The 17,409-nt window shown below is 37.6% G+C and overlaps 2 protein-coding genes across 2 annotated transcripts; both read left to right on the top strand.

The window, feature by feature from the left end:
• The first annotated feature begins 423 nt into the window (after positions 1–423).
• LOC137174747 (uncharacterized) lies at positions 424–5,365 on the top strand. Its single transcript, XM_067580207.1, has 4 exons — positions 424–800; positions 2,813–2,904; positions 3,185–3,296; positions 5,146–5,365. Exons 1-4 carry the CDS (start codon positions 653–655, stop codon positions 5,211–5,213), a joined length of 420 nt encoding a protein of 139 aa, XP_067436308.1. The 5' UTR covers positions 424–652; the 3' UTR covers positions 5,214–5,365.
• A 4,001-nt stretch (positions 5,366–9,366) lies between these two features.
• LOC137174327 (sterile alpha motif domain-containing protein 9-like) lies at positions 9,367–12,842 on the top strand. Its single transcript, XM_067579550.1, has 2 exons — positions 9,367–9,432; positions 9,921–12,842. Exon 2 carries the CDS (start codon positions 10,010–10,012, stop codon positions 12,101–12,103), a length of 2,094 nt encoding a protein of 697 aa, XP_067435651.1. The 5' UTR covers positions 9,367–9,432; positions 9,921–10,009; the 3' UTR covers positions 12,104–12,842.
• The last annotated feature ends 4,567 nt before the right edge of the window (positions 12,843–17,409 follow it).

The raw sequence follows: 17,409 nt of genomic DNA, 5'->3' as shown, positions 1-17,409 counted from the left end.
TTGCAACAATTCACAGATGTAGCTGAGCTGATCGGCTCTACGAGCTCCGCTGCTACCATGAGTGCTTTACAGCTCGAAGGAACCAAGTAATCTAAACAGAGGGGGTTGGGACGACTGTGTGTTAACAAATAAAAACATACAGAAAAGTGACTAAGGCTAATTAGACACACTTGTTGTGAAAATAGAATTTAACACTTTCCATAGCCACTCAATCTCAAACATTTGTGATGGTCAATGGTCTCCACCAAATCCTATGTATGTATGTATGTATGTATGCATGTAATTTTAAAGTCAATGAAAGGAGCCCCTTTTGATTCCCAAAGAAGATCTTTTTTTTGTTCCCTGGTGCTGGTACAGATTAGTGTCTTCTTAATTGATGCTTGAACACAACCCCTACTTGCTTTGCAGAAAAAAGACCTGAAATTCACTGTTGCTTCTGCCCTTCTGTATCTCTTTAGGTGATCAGGACGGCAAGAGAAGGTATGTGTATTACTCAGGAGGAAGGAGCTGGGTGAACAGTCAAGATCTGTGTAGAAGTAAGAGGACTGACATAGCCGATGTAAGGAGTGAAACCGAAAATTCTAGGATTGTCAATTTGGCCAAAACGTGGCTGCCCAACAAAGTGTGGATTGGCCTGTTTAGAGATACCTGGATGTGGTCTGATGGAAGAGAAACCTCCTTCAGGTACTGGCTGAGAGACTCGCATTCTTGGGGAGACTGTGCTTCTGTTGCAGTGTCACAACAGGGGCGCTGGGTTGAAACTCAGTGTAACCAGAAGGCCACGTTTGTCTGCCAGGGTGGTGAGTTGCTGAAATGATGTGATGATGTCATTATTTTTGCTGAACCAGCCACGGACCATCCCTATAACCCTGAATGTCTGTCACTGACTGACTGACTGACCGCCTGATTCACTGAGTGTTACACCATTGGCCGGCCCAGTGTTGGTGTTTCCCCATTGACCGTTGCTCTTTCAAAATTAATTGGCACGGACAGTTTCTATTACGTCCTCAGGGGGTGTTTACAACAGAGCCCCTGAGTGCAGCCCCAATATAAGTTTTAAAAACACACATTTACTGACTGAAGCCTCTCACCCGGAGGCTCTGAGACTAACAGGAGCACCAACCTGTGGATACAAAGAAAGAGACATGACAGATCCATTTTACCAGCCTGCATGGCAACTAGAAGCTAGTTAGCATGGCTAACATCATTAGCATAGCTGTGCTGTGTGTAGCCCATAGACTATATAAAAATAAGGTGTAGCCATGGTGTTTCCAGTTTAACAGCACCATGCTGGGCAGGTGACAGCTGTATTTACGGTGTTTGTGTGCTCTAAAAGATGTCACAGCACAGATATAAAGTCACACAGCTGACGGACTGTTAGCCTAGCATGTTAATCCTACTTAAACATATCTGAGACGATACATTTACAGACATCCGCAGATAGAAACAGATGAAAGAGAAGGAGGAGTGAACAGATAATTAGAATAGTTATAATTAAAATTAAAATAAGTTCTCTTTCAAATCAAACATCCCAAGTGGAAAGAGTGGAAAGTATTGTTCTTGTAACTGCATTTATAACCTTTTTTTTTTTTACTTTGCTTAACCATGTCATGATATGCTACTTCAGTACACTTTAACAACAAATATTACTGGGACAACCACAGATAATTGCCAGTGAACATTTAATATCCAGGAGTTCACATTATAGACACTACCAGTGACTATCCCTGTAACAAATTGAGCAGTTTTGACTGCTAGTACTGCTGCAGAGCTTTGTTTTTTATGAGGGGGTCTCTGTTATGTTTGTATTGGACATTGAACAGTAAATTCTCCTCCTGCCATGGTTACTCACTATCCCGCTGATTGATCAAATGCATGAAATAAAATATTTTAAAAGGTCAGCTTTTCAAATTTTTTATGTGGAAGGAAATGCAATTGTTACACTTCTAGGATGCACACACTGCATTTTGGTGAGTAACACTGAGTGTAAACATAACTTTTTTTGTTTACAAAAAAACTCCACAGAGAACCTTTAACTGTAAATGAAAATTGCATGATTATTTTACTCAGAAAACATGTAGATGAGGTGAAAGTCCTTCTCTTAACCCTGTAAACTGCCTGCAGACCTTCAGCTCTGGCTGCATAAGGCTCCAACAATTTCCATAAATAATACAGGGCAGAGGTGAAGCCTTAAAGGTGAAGCCCAGGGCCAAAAAATCTGCTGTTTGCTGCTTGTAAAGTTTAATAGCTGTAACCACATAGTAATAACTAAGAATGACACAGATGTGATTTGACTTTATTATCAGACTGTTTTTTTGAAATGTGTTTTGCACCCCAAGGCGTACACTGATTCACATACATAACATAACACAACATCTAACCAAACAACAAAACAAATTTATTACATCAGACATTATGCATAAGTGGCTGCAGTGCAACCAATTTCATTGCTCATTTTCACATTCACTGCTTAGTCTACACAGGTACACTGAGGCCTCCTTAAAACCTAGACTTTGATTTAACATTTGACAGAAAGTAACAAAAGAAAAGAGATATAGAGTATTTACATTTTCATTATCTGGATTTTGAATCAGAGATTTTAGTGTGTAAATCCACCTGAAACTGTAAAACTGTTCAAAAATAGAATTTTGAAAAGTGAGGGGGTCATGTCACCAGTCCCCAGTGGAAATTATATCCTTGCTCGTAATTGCCAAAAGCAACCACAACCTTTCATGTTTTCCACTGAATCATTATTTAAGAGCATTTCAATGAGTGATCACTGACTGTATGATTATTTGTCGGGGTGCTGCAGGTCTCAAAGTGAAGAAGATGGTAATAAGGATAAAGGTTCGCTCTGGTGTGGATCTCACTGACTCCACAGTCAGCAGTGCACTCCTGAAAAAGGTAAAAGAATCTAATCGACAGATTCTTAACATGTATATCTGGATTTGAAAGAGAGTGAAATGAGACTGCAGGTGTTTGACATGTAACCATTGGTAACCATTTTGAATATGAGAATAAAATACCCATAAAATTCATGCTTTATGTTTATTTAAGATAATCAGAATTAGTTAAGAAAAATGTTGTTCAACAAGATCTTATATACATTTACCTTATGGCCTTAGATACTTTATTACAGTCACAGATAGAGTTGTGTTATTGTAACACTGGTGTTTTCTCTCAGTTGGAGATAAGCCTGAAGCATCAAAGTGTGACTGATTTCAAACTAACGTGGCAAAATGACAAAAGTGGACACGTCTTCCAACGTCAGCAGGTGAAGGTCGCCGAAAAGAAAGGTGAGCATTTCACTATCAGTGGTCATCAGCTGAGATGATCCCACTTGAATAAACAACAAGAGATAGGAGAAAGCAAACTGAACCAACAAGTATGATGTTGTTGTTTAGACAAACTGCAAAGTGAACAATTGAAAACACTCTTGAAATGCACAAGAACTGGTTAAAGGTTCTATATGTAGGAATCAGAAATTCCTTCTCATAGGTGACATCTTTTGCTATTAAATGAGCTGCAGTCAACATCCTGGTGCTCACGTGCACATGCACACGCTCTCACGTGCTCAGGTGCATGTTTGCGACGCAAGACTATTGCAGGTGATGTTGTTTTCCTTGCTTACACTTACTGTACATAATTACATAAAGATCTCTAACATTGTATTAGGCACCGTGTTTCAGTAAAGCATCTCTCACTCCCAGTCAGTTTTTTTTACCAACCATGTTTACTAAACATCAGTAGGCTCAGTGAGCTGTGGCCGGGGAGCAACGTGCTGTAGTCAGGGAGCAATGCGCTGTGGCTGGGGAGCAACATGCTGTGGCCGGGCAGCAATGAGCTGTGGCTAGGGAGCAACGTGGTGTGGTCGGGGAGCAATGTGCTGTGGCTAGGGAGCAACGTGCTGTGGTCGGGGAGCAATGTGCTGTGGCTGGGGAGCAACGTGCTGTGGTTGGGGAGTGACACGCTGTGGCTGGGGAGCAATGAGCTGTGGCTGGGGAGCAACGTGCTGTGGTCGGGGAGCAATGTGCTGTGGCTGGGGAGCAACGTGCTGTGGTTGGGGAGCAATGTGCTGTGGCTGGAGAGCAACGTGCTGTGGTTGGATAGCAATGTGCTGTGGCTGGGGAGCAACACGCTGTGGCTGGGGAGCAACCTGCTGTGGTCAGGGAGTGACGTGCTGTGGCTGGGGAGCGACGTGCTGTGGCTGGGGAGCAACGTGCTGTGGTCAGGGGGTGACGTGCTGTGACTGGGGAGCAACATGCTGTGGTTTTGTTGTGAAATGTGTACTTATTATGACCTTTGGACTACCAACAGGAAAAACAAAAGGGGTATGCTAGGCCTATGTTTTGCTATCGCTCTGGAGCTTGTTTTCTGCTCCTTTGTTGAGGAAAAGTTGTTTTAAAGTTGTTTTAGCTGTGTGTGCTCAGGAGTGGGTGGGTGTTTTGTTGTGAAATGTGTGGTGGTTGATGGAGGCAGATAGCCATCTCATTAGCTTGAGAGCTAATATCTGCAGGGTGTTTCTAGTCGGACAGAAACATTTTTGTTGTGTTGTTGTGTCGTCATGCTGTCGTTTGTTGGCGTTAGCGGGAGAGAGGCAAGGCACTCTGGAGTGCGCAAAAATGTCACTTCCATTGGAAGACCCAGGGCCTTCACATAGAAATCAGTCTACAGGCTGTTACAGACAACCTAGAAAGTTGGGGAAGGTCTCAGTTTTTACGTTACATTACTACCCGTTTACTCATTGGCAATAAAATACGATTAATACATGTAAATTGCTTCACAATTCTACATAGAGGACCTTTAAAAATTGCGCCAATTGAATCACCAAATGTAGATAACAAACAAACAAACAAACACATTCAGTCCCTTGATTAGATAATAATCTTAGTACCACTTCATTATTCAAAAGCCAAATTTTGGGTCCCAAACTGAGCCCTTACGTTTAGTCAGTGGCCCTAAACAAAATGTGTCTTGCTATTTGTGACCCAATACTGTTAGTTAGACAAGTATTGAAAAATCATTAAATCATTAAAATAACCTTGAGCATGATATAAAAAGCCGACTTGCTTTCATAATGAAGTTCATTTTCTGTGGACATTCTATCAAATACTTTTCTAAAAAAACATTTTTTTCTAATTACAGAATGCTCATCGTTGAGCAGAACTGCCAACGTCATTTCCCACCAAGTGTTGGAGTTTAAGTCAAACTGAGGAGTGGGTTGAATTGTACTGTTGAAGAATTGAGAATGATCATGATGATGATTTAATATGTATGTAGTTACAGTGTAATATGTACTGTTTATCTATCTATACTGTTCAGCTTAATACAAACTGATGAATGTATCTTCTTTAACTGTAATTAATTAAATAAACTATCCATCTTCCCTCCTTGTTTAAATTGGAGTCTTATTTTAAGAACATCTAATTATTATAGGCAATGATTGATGATTTACAGCTGCACATAGTCACATTAGTTGTCAACACTTGTTGACATACTTACATTTTGGCTTATACATGTGAGCTAACTCTTCAGTTGTGTGATTTATGGTGGTAGAAAACTACAACCATGACCCTTAATTTGAATCTGAATCTTTATCAGAGATATGAGGGTTTAAACCTGATCATTGTGCGTGTCACTGTTTCCATCCTGCCAGAAGTTGTGTAAATGCTTTATGGTACAGTTGTAGTCAAATACCTGTAGATCACACCATCACACACCATGGTGTGTTTGCATATTATCCAAATGTAACCCTCACATCCGTATAGAACAGGATAAGACACGGCGGACGCAGTGGACCAGATGAGGTACATTAATAACATTTTTACTGCTTCTTATGGTAGAAAGAATATTAAAAAAAGAAAAACAAATATTTTTCTTTGCTCTTAGTTTTTTAATTGATAAACTTTTTGGTTTCCAAATGTGATGTGACAGAATGTGATGCTGTATCCTGATTCTTTACTCTGTCTTTGCAGCCATAGATCGTAAAGCTGTCTCTTGTACAGGTAAATCTTATTTAAAAGTGTTAAATTAAAATTACTAAGGTTTTTGTCACTTAAATCTTGCAGGCGCAATGCCAGCACTGGTCCAAACGCAGTCTTTATTATTCTTTTTTCCTCATGCGCAAGTCTACTTTTTGTGCGTCTGCGCCTGTTTGGGAATTTCCGGGCACCAAAGGAGCGCATTTACGCCGGCGTGGGAGGAGAGGCGCAGCTGAGGCTGTGTTTTTGCAGATTAGGCGGCGTAGGATTACGATTTGTCCTGAGCTCCATCAAATCTATCCGGACATTTTTATTAAATAGAAGTTATTTTTTTCCATCATGTCACGAGAATGATTACAGTGAATTTCCAGTTATGCTACTTGCAGTCAAGTCTAAAAATATGTTGCAGTAGTCAGTTCTGCGCATGGACGTGGACATGTATCCATATAATCAGTGAGTAAAACAGAGGTCCTGTGCCGTGCTCCTCCCTAAACAGAGTAGACCTACATCAATATCCTATATGTGATGAACAAATAAAGCATTCCTCGTGAAAACATTTTAACACAGGTTTAAACACAGCCCTGCTTACTTTACGCACAGCCGGCACAGCGTGGATACCTTCATTCATCATTTAAATATTTCAACAAAACAGTGATTGAACTTGCGCGCTTTTTTCAAACATTAACCGGCAAATTTCCAAAACTGATTTTGTATTTCTTTATTCAACAATATTGCATACACTTAATCTTTTTGTTGAATCTTTTTGTTTTGAGTTCTGCTGTAGAACTGAAAACCAAGAGAAATATGGTTAAAGTGAAAATAAGCTCTGAGGTAAATCTTCCTACAGTGAGATTCACTCCTGCAGCAGGTGAGAGAGAGAGAGAGAGACTTTTGATATCCTTTATAAAAAACAAAGGCACTTATAACACTACATACAGCTCCAACCCATTGAGAAAACATGTAAAATAACACTAAGTCACACGTCACAGACACCCTTTACGCCATCCACCAATCACACTACGACACACAGCTGCCACCATGTATCGCAGCATTCCTTTTAAGCAGACCAGCATGTCCAACTATAATCAAAAACACAAAACATGACATCAAGCCATCACATTCAGATACATATAGACCCTCCTCCCCCACAGTACAAACAGCTCCGTCTATACAACTTCTGAAACCCAACAATATCATTTACCAGACTGTAATAACCATATTCAGCCCTAAGGTGTGCAGAGACCAGCCCCCTCAACAGTAACATCGGGTCTACCGGCCCACAATCCTTCACTTTATTCCTCCTTGTGAGCCAGGTAGCCAGTTTAGCCTGTCCAAACAGAAAATTCATCAGCCCACGTTTTGTTTTGTTTTTCACAGAATACAATGATCCCAGATCACAGAGCAAGAACAGAGAGAGAGAGAGAGAGAGACAAAGAGAAACACATAATGACATAGAAAGAGATGAGTCACTATGAAAGAGAATGAATCTATAGTTTGAAACATATCTGCATTCAGTTTCAGGCACAGCTGGAAAAGCAGGAAGTCTCTGAAGTCAAAATCAGATAAGAATGATCAAATATTCCATCACAAGCAAGATAAGAATGATTGAAGCAAAAAAACAAAAAAAAAAAAAACAGGTGCAAATACCGATTACCTTTACCTGACACTACCTTAAGCAGCAATAAATCACACCCGCCTTGGTCCTTAGATGACGTATGTTTTATTGTAAAACAATCCTTAGTAATTACTTGAAAACACTGTGACAGTCAACAAGAAGTTCTTCACTCAATAAACAATGAAACTAGTTTTATTTTTTTACATGTCTTTCATAGCACTTATTCAGAGGCTTATTGATGAAGTTTATTCCTTTGTTTTCTCTTTTTGTTTTTTTAATGCAGGTTGTTAATCACAGAAGTTATTCAGAAGCTCCTGCATGATGAGTCTGAGGAGAAGCTCCTGACGACTGTGATTTTCTATTAAAACAACCATGATCAGTGTGTGTTTAGCATATATGTTAATGTGCTGATAACATTAAAATTCTGATCAATGTTTATTAGTCAACTCTATTACTCTATTAGTCCACTTAGTAGGTTTCTGGAGCTTTTATCTGCATCTTTCAGTCTTCCCTTCCCTTTGGGGTGAATGGAGTTTGTCAGTTGACGCAGAGATAGGTCAGTTGTACAGATTGCCCCTCCGACATACAAAATATCTGATTCTTTTGCTGCTTTGTGCTCCACCATGCTCATAATAGGTGCTGGGGAGGTAATATACAGACTATTTTTTAGGGTTTTTTAGCTAAAAATTAGCTTCCTGCTGCATTTTGAAACACCACTAATGAAAGCTGTGAGACTGAGAACCAAAATAGTAGAGTTGCAGGTTTTAAAACCAAAACAATGAGCTCTGTGGCGCTGAAGTTTGCCACTATCAGTGACTCATTTCTCATAACACATAACACATAATACAATAATCTTTTGTTATTATTAAAGTATTGTTCTGAGCAGCTTTAATGTTTAACAGCTCTTGTTTGTTACAATAAAAACTATCAATTCACTAAGTGAATGAAAGAAAATGTGCCCTATAGGCTGGCATCATATTGTAATTTTTTTTGTTTGCTATAAAGTACTAAGTTATTTATTGTTATTATTGTGTGTTTATGGAAAGATTATAGTAATGCAGGCCTGTAAAGTACAAGGGGACTGTTTAAAGGAAACAGTGACTGAGCTGCAGGGCTTAATTTTCATTTCTGAGTAAATGTAACCTGAAAGTTAAGTTTCATCTTGTCTTTCAAGCTCAGGCTATAAAGGTGTGACTCACACAAACAAGAGTACATTTGTTGTCATTACTATGCTGGATCAACTGGAAGGAATGACTCTCGAACACAATGAGATAAATCATTTGCAAGATGCAAAAATGTGCAGTATGCAGAAGGAGTGGCTCTAAGCTGTTATCATATAAATATCATCCTCAGGCTCTATTGCCAGCCATACACCTGCTGGAACTCAAACAGGTAAAAAGATTTGAATAATGTTTGTTGTTTTTTTTCATTGTTTTTTCTTTACACATTTTGAATGCAATCAATACAAGCATGATTTGAGTACTATTACGTAAGAATATGTGCTGTTATGTTACTTACATTCATAGTGATCATGTTGCTGCTGAACCTCTTTACTAAACTGAATTGTGACAGTCAATAACTACAGGTGTTTCAAAACTCATTAAAATCATTACATAATATCAAAATGAAACTTTTTAAACATTGTATATTGTGTGTGGAAATGTTTCTCTTTGAAGATGTAATGTGTTGATTAGTAGTCATATTTTTTGTTCTACAGATTTGTAAACCTTTTGTTGTGAGTGATGTGTTTTGTGATATATATTTTGTCATCAGGAATCTGCAAAGGACCCAACAGATTTGGCCAGAAAATAGATCACATCATAAGTGCTGATGCAGGTCAGTGAGCTATAACATTAAATTACAGTCATCATCTTTGTTCAGCATGTTAACATGCTAACATTTACCAATTAGCACTAAATGTAAAGTACTGTAAAGCACAGGCCAATGAGAACATTGTAATGCAAGGTCATCATGAAGGTATTTGGTCATAAACCAAAGTATGAAACAAATTTTTGACCTGATGATGGTGCTAGATGAAAGGTCAGGAGATCACCAAAGTTATTACAATTCATCCTGAGAGCAACATGGATGTTTGTACCAAAGTTCATGGCAATCCAATTATTTAAATAGCTCAGTCTGGAACAAAGTGGTGGACCATCCATTGTCACCCATACAGCCACATTGGCAAGGCTAATACCAAGGGTTCTTTATTAGAAAGTGGTAAATATTACCTTATAGAATATAGAATAGTAATAATAGTATATAACAATTATTGTACAGTTTAAGTAAAATTATTAACATGATCTCTGCCATCACCTCTTCAGGTATTTTAATACTGCTGGACCTTTTTGATGCAGAACTGAAGAGAGAAAACTGAATTTTCATCTTCATTTTGAAGTCTAAGCTTACCATCATGGAACATAGTTTGGCAGAAACCCCTCATAGAAATGAGACATGTTCAGCTTGTGGCGATGTGTCAGGAAAAGAGAAAATTGCACAGTATGCGAAAAAAAACTGTAATTCTACCAACACGCAACTCTTCTCTTTTTTGGCACTGCTGAAAGCATACATTCCTGAGTCCTATCTACTGATGTCAGAATGTCAACAGATACTTGGGCCACCCGATCCCATCCATGGAGGCCCCCCTTTTGGAGAGAAAATGAAGCCTTTTACCCCTTTTATCAAAACATCCAGTCCAAACCCTGGATGTGTATGTATGGTTTGCCCGGTGTTTGCAGAGTGGTCTTTGACGCTACTGGCTAATTCAGGGATTACCAGGAGTACTACAGTGAAGAAACTGATGTTCTCACTTTGTGGGGATCAGCCTGAACAACATATAATCCAGTTCATTAAAGACTTGTTAACAAAGAGAAAAATTGGAGAAAAGGGTAAAGAGAAGTTCTCAAGGTTGATTGAAGATATTCAGGAGAAAGAGAAGTTTTTCCACGCTGTCTCTGTCTTAAAAACTGCATCACAAAAATTCAAACGAAATGCAACTTTCCCCCAAACCATTTCCCGTCTCTACTACATCAGAAGAGGTACCCTTGACTATAAAGAAGCTGAAGTATGGGCACAGATGGCCATTGAAAGAGCACTCAACAACTCTTATGTAGCTGACACTCTTGGTCAGATTCATAAGAACCGTTTGATGAGGGAAGCCAAGCGACCAGAAGAAATCTTCGACAGGGCAGACAAGGCCTTTAAAGCATTCAAAGATGTGGAGGAAAAAGCTGAGAAAGAAGAGGGCCCAGAAATGAAGGACACAGCAGGTACTGTAAGCACTTCAAATTCCTTCAACAACAGAGGCCTTTTTGGCTTCATGCAAGTGGCAAAGATCACCTATGAGAAACCCTCTATGCTGAACAAACACAAGAGGTTTTTCCAAGACTTAAAAATGGAAGTTGAGGCCAAGTTTGACTTTTTTGAATGGTACCTAACTTACTCCAAGCCTGGCATGACAGTCTTAGAGCCATCTTACTTCTGGAAGGATGTTGTACTTTGTTATGAAAAGTATACACACAAAAAAGCAGCTGAATCCACCAGCTTTCCAGGCCTTTTAGATCGTCTGAATCATGGCCTTTTCACATCGAAGGGAAGACGTGCTGGGTTTGAGGAGGATGCGGAAACAGTTTCTGATTTAGAGGCAACCCGAGATGTTTTGAAAACTACTTACGAAGCAAATATTGACGATGTCGAAGCAGCTAAAAGATACATCCTCTCCAACATCATCTTGAGCAACAAGATGCCTAACTCTCCTCAGCTCACCCAGGTGAGAGAGCTCCAAATATTATTACACAGATTCATGGACAGAGAAGTGGGTCGCAGAAGCCCTGAGTATTACCTTTTGGTTCTGCTGTTGTTTTGGCCTGAGGAACATCCTCAGGAGGTGCAAGAAGAGGAAGATGAAGAAGAAGAAGAACAGGCCACAGAGGATGATGGGTCAGAAGGAAAAACATGGGAAGATGAGGACAATGATGGAGAACAAGAAACAGCAGTGGAACCTGCACAACTGCCACTTGATCTCATACTTGGCCTTGATCTGCAAAAATATGTCACATTCATGGAGAAAGCTTTTGAGAGAGACGAGTACGCCAAGTACCTTCGAGGACGTTACCTTTTGCCTCTGTTTTTTTTGGGAAAGGGCTGCGGATTGTGCAAATGGGTTCACAAGTCAAGGTTGGATGCAATAGTGGAGCAAGCTAATGGTCCAGGTGAAAGAAGCAAAGAGAAATGGAGGCGGATCAATAAAATGTGGAGTAATGGGAAAGTGTGGCAAGTGCAAAAGATCCAAGACATCCTTCTCCCAGTCCAGGTGGAGCTTTGCCAATCTCCCACATTACCATCGAAGAATAACAAACAGGAAGTGTTTGTTTGTGCTGGAGGGAAGAAAATAAAGGCTACAACAATTGTTCAACCTGATGCTCCAGCAGGGAGTACCATGCTTTTCTATCTTGGCTTCACCATTCAAGGTCCTGTCGTCTTCACAGTGAGAATTCCTCACTACTAATACTTTAGGACTGTAATAAGGATGCAACAAGCATTAGTACCTACAACCTTGCAAAATATTGTAAGGGGAAATACTAAGGAGCCTAAAAATGATTGCTTTTGGGACAGAAAAGACATGAAAGCATGAAAAAGTAACCATAAGGGGTAAATGTTCAGCTGTGTTCAGATGAATCATCTATGATGAATCAGCTGATTGGTGGTGGTGTTATTATGTTCATTTAACCATTCTGAATGATCAACTTTTGTGAGGGTTGATAAATGTAAAAAACATTTGTTGTTGACATCACCATGTCAGACAATGGCAGTATCTTACCCAGGTGCTTTAAAATAAAACCATATTGTAATCATACTTAAGTTAATGTTTGGATATTGAAGACATATCCATCTGAAAAATGCTGGTAATGACAGTCTGATCCAATGAAAGAAACAATCTGAAAGGCATTATTTTTTCCCCAAGACATTTTATTATATATTGTCTGTCTGTCTATCCTTCTTGCTTATAAACATATATAGGATGTAAAATTGTTGTATTGCATTGGATTTTTGCAGCGTTTTATTATATTTTATCTGCTGCTGGTTACCTAGATGTGTTATGTATGTGTATTCTAACATAACTAACTGTTTTTAAAGGTATCTATTGTGAAAATGGCACTGAAAATAATCATGGGTGGTCTTTCATGCAGTTGTTTTGACAATAAAATGGGATTTAATGGGATTATTCTCTTTCTGTGTGAGTTTTTGAGGAGGTTAACTACAGCTGAAATGATGATGATGGTGTAGCAATGTTTGCTGTCATGGTAAATTGGGAATTATTCTGGATGTGATGTTCTGGTGGGCTATTTTATGAGGAGTCTGGCAGACAGCATTTAAGCAGTTTCACCTATTTATCATAAAAAGTGATGTTTTACAAAATGCAACAAATGCACACACTCTTAAACATTCATTTGTAAAGCATTGCTGTTTTAATATATAAATGAACAGAAATAAAATATTCAATTTCACATCTATTGTATGATAATGGCCATTGGAGCTCATTTACATTGCATCCCATCCAAAACACATTCAGAGATCAAAATAAAACCATTCAAAGCCATTTTGTTATTCTTTAAAAATTGTTAAATTTACATAATGATAAGATATCTTTGGATTGTGGTGAATTAGTATATATAATATCTATAAAGCAATCATATTCTGCAATATTTATATTCTTTGACCTTTAGAAATTGTTTTTGAACAATAGCTTGTTAAGTAAAGATGCTGTTTTTGTGCACAAATGTCAGTTTACTAAAAGACTTTAATTCTTAACAAGATTTTAGTGATTTTCTTAAAATGCCATTAAAACACACTGGTCTTTCTAAGTATTATGAAATTATTTATTGTGCAAAGTCAAGCTGCAGATCAGCAACACAAAAAATAACACTGTAAACTTCATCTTCATCAAGTTCATTCAAGATCTTCAGTCTCCTAAACTCTGATTGATACGATCCCTCTGACTGCTTTTATGTCATTTAAAAATGACCAGTTAATTTTTAACATCCTATTTGACACGTGAATTTACCATCTGATTGTAAGTTATCTGTTAACTATTCAGTGGAAGAGCAATGAGGAAATAATACTTTTACTGGCAATCATTAATGTTCACCATTGATTGTTGTTGTTAAGTGTGATTTTGAGGAGAATTACTCGAATTTGATAAGTATCAAATCATAAACCACTACTGTATTCTCACCTGTTGGTTTTCAGAGGCTTTTATCTCTTCGGCTTTATCAACTTTATCTTTGCATGTGTCATTTATCTTATATTTATACTTATACAGGTTCAATGATGATACCCGTGGAATCAACAAGGTCACATTTGAAAACGTGTGTGACGAGCCCTGAACAACCTTGGAAATGACAAATTAACTAATAGATACAGCTTACTTGGCTTTCAAAGTTACATATTCAGCTGAGATATGACTCTGTAGGAGCATGATTGCTTTAATTAGCAGCTTTTAAGCAGGAAAGCCAAAAAAATATGCAGACTTCATAGATGAACATTGTAAATACGGCATAGACAGCAGTGCCTCCAGCGTTGTCTCAGTTTTGTCTCTGTAATATTTTATAGAAATTTTGTTTCAAGAAAACATCTTTCAAAAATGTTTTTTCTGAGAATATTGCCAAAATTGATCTGGAATTGCATCGGCATCTAAAACCTTGATCAAACTATTGGATGATGGACAATCACATACAGTATATATAACATAACTACATTACATTCCTCTGTCTGGTTTTTTGCTGTCCCTCAACCTGGTTTCCAAATCTGCAGTTTTTTTCTTTTATGGCACCCCTCCCTAATCGTTAATAATAATTAAATAATAATTACACTTTGTGCCACAGACACATTTTATTCAGAATGTATTGTGGTTCAGAACCAGTCCTTTAAAGGGTTTAGTATTTTTTTTTACCAATATTTTCTTCATACTGTGAAACATCATTTTAAAAAACAAACCAACATGTAAATAATTACAACTTGCTTGAGTGTGTGTTAGCTAATCCCCTTTGTCTATTTTATAAGTCTAACACAGGAAGAAGTGCTTCAGACATTAAAAATACATTTTGATATTTATTATGGGAGTAAACCCACACCTGCACAGGGTGAAACACCACACAGCAACAACAGTTGGTGTAGGTGTGACCCTTGTTGCTGTGGGGACACAAATGTTTTTTGCTTGTGTTTTTTTCATTGATGAGTAGTATTTACAACTTCCAGCTTGAACAACCCAAACTTCATGTTTATTGTCTTGCTGTAGTGGTTGTAAGAATGCAATTTACCAACAACATTGTAAACTTTTTAGTGTATTCATTTGTTGTGTTGTTACACTCTGCAGATTACTGATATGATTCATGTCATGCAGCAGGAAGCAATTACAGAGCATCCCACTTGACATGTGACTTTATCATCTCATTGTAAATGATCTGTTAAGTGTTTCAGTGGAAGAGCAATGAAGAAATAATATTAACATTATCTGGACACCATCATTGTTAACCTTTGATTGTCTCACTGTCTTTTTGTTGTTTTTTAAATATTGTGAAATTGAAACAATGACAAGATTTCTTTGGGTTGTGGCACAATAAAATATCTGAGGTGTAAAACACAACATTACAGGAAACACAACATTACAGACCAGACAAAATGTCTTTGGAAAACACATTTCCAAAACTGAAAACAAAGAAAATTTCAGAAAACACAAAATTTTACAAAATGGAAATGCAATTCTTATTTTCAGGTGATTATACACTACTTAAACATAATTATGAATATTATATTCAATTTCGGCCAAGTCGATGCCACTAAATTCTACAAACTGCACCTTTAAGTTTTGTAACTGCTCAGCAGTCTCGTCTCTGTCTTGTCGGTTCTACTTCTTTTAAGTGTGTTTTTTAGGGTTCAAAGGGACATTTTGACACCATGATATACTGAAAGCATAAAATCACATGAATACTCTTTGTTGAAATATCCTGTTATTTTTTCAATCTCTGCATTGACAATACCAAGAGGTTACACAGCGATTATCAGGAAACAACTGATGTTGACTTTCTGTCAAGAGAGTCAAGACAAAGAGGTACATGAGTGGCCCAGGCAGTGCCAGTCAACACATGTGTAGGTGTTTACCACGATATATTATCGCTGACCAAACTAGATTTTCTACAAACTCTGAATTGACTTGGGTTCTGTCCAATCTAACAGCAAGAACAACAAGAATTGTCCATACCTGTTCTGTTTTATAAAATGTTGCTCTTTCATTTGTTAATGTGTTTTTTGTTGTTTCTCCATCACTTGATGGCTGGGCTGCCTTTAATTGTTTCTCTTTCCTCCTTAAATTTTTCTTTAAATCTTGAATCACTTCTTTACTTTCTCCCTGTTTGTAAGGGTTTCATTACGTCCTGGAATTCTTCCTCGCTTCTGTCTCCTCTCTCCTGATTCCTTCACTCACTCTGAGAATATAAAAAGCCTTTGTTTAAAAATCTGAGTGAGCATAAAGCAGAACTTTAACTTTTATGGTGTTAATAACAGTAATTGTGGACAATGCACGTGGATGTAGAGGAGTCACGTGCACAATTTTAACAGCTGTGCATGTGTATTATTTTTGTGAGCGCTTTCACAGAATACACACACACACACACGCACAGAGAGGACCAATTTGAGTATTAGACCTGTGTGTGTGTGTGTGTGTGTGTGTGTGCGTGTGCGTGTGTGTGTCTGACAGAATACACGCTCAAACAATAACTTGCCCCTATCAGTAGGTTCATAGGCCACACATGGAGAGAGATAAAACAATGGTTGATCAAAGACTATTACAACAGATATAAAGTTATTGTCAGTATCATTTGAACATGAGCCAAACATTTTCATGTAATAACTCATATGCTGTGAAAATGTTACAATACAATTAGAAACAAAATGCTGAAAACAGATGAAAAGTTTCATGAGGTAAGCCTGCGCTTGTTGAAATAATATTTCTGTTTTTATCTCATGTATTCAATATCTTTGCCTACACTGACATTTTACCAAAATTAACAATATAACTAATAATAATAATAATAATAATAATAATAATAATAATAATAATAATAATAATAATAATAAATAACTACAAGATCTATCACTGATGGAAGAAACAAAAGACAGAGTTCAGACAAACACATTCAAGTACATTGCTATATAAATAAAGTTTATTATTATTATTATTATCATTATTATTATTATGTGGAACTTTTATGAGACTTATGTACAGCACGAAAACTTTTGAAATGAAAAACATTTGCATATTTATAGATCCTGGAATTCAGGGGTGGACAAGTAGATGCCATTTTAAGGATTTTAACAACATAATTTAACATTTTTTTGTGTGGAAAAAAACATATCAGACACATTATTATTCAAAGTATTTTATATGCATCTTAAAACATGTCTGGCAGGGATTTTTAAGCAAAAAGCCAAACTTTTCAGAGCTGACTGTCCATATCAAACAATACATTTCTTCAATATCTGAATGTACAAACAAAAAAGCTGTTACAATGTAAAATTATTTTAAGCTTTACAAGATATTTATGTAGCTATATTTTATTACAGCCTTTAGTCCTCCTGGTGCGTTTGAAGACACAAGGTGCTGTAAACCTGTTTCAATAAAGCTGTTTATTTAAAAAAAAAAATCCAAGTGAAGTGACAGTAAGCAAAACACATTTTTGATGGGTGAAGGGGGACTTTAACCACAGCAATGTATAACAGCGCCCTCCGCGGTCAAACATTACTGTGGTCACAGAA

This window comes from Thunnus thynnus, chromosome 22 (assembly GCF_963924715.1).
Source record: "Thunnus thynnus chromosome 22, fThuThy2.1, whole genome shotgun sequence".
Taxonomy (NCBI): domain Eukaryota; kingdom Metazoa; phylum Chordata; class Actinopteri; order Scombriformes; family Scombridae; genus Thunnus; species Thunnus thynnus.
The sequence above is the reverse complement of the archived record's forward strand: the minus strand, read 5'-3'. Positions and strand labels throughout refer to the sequence as shown.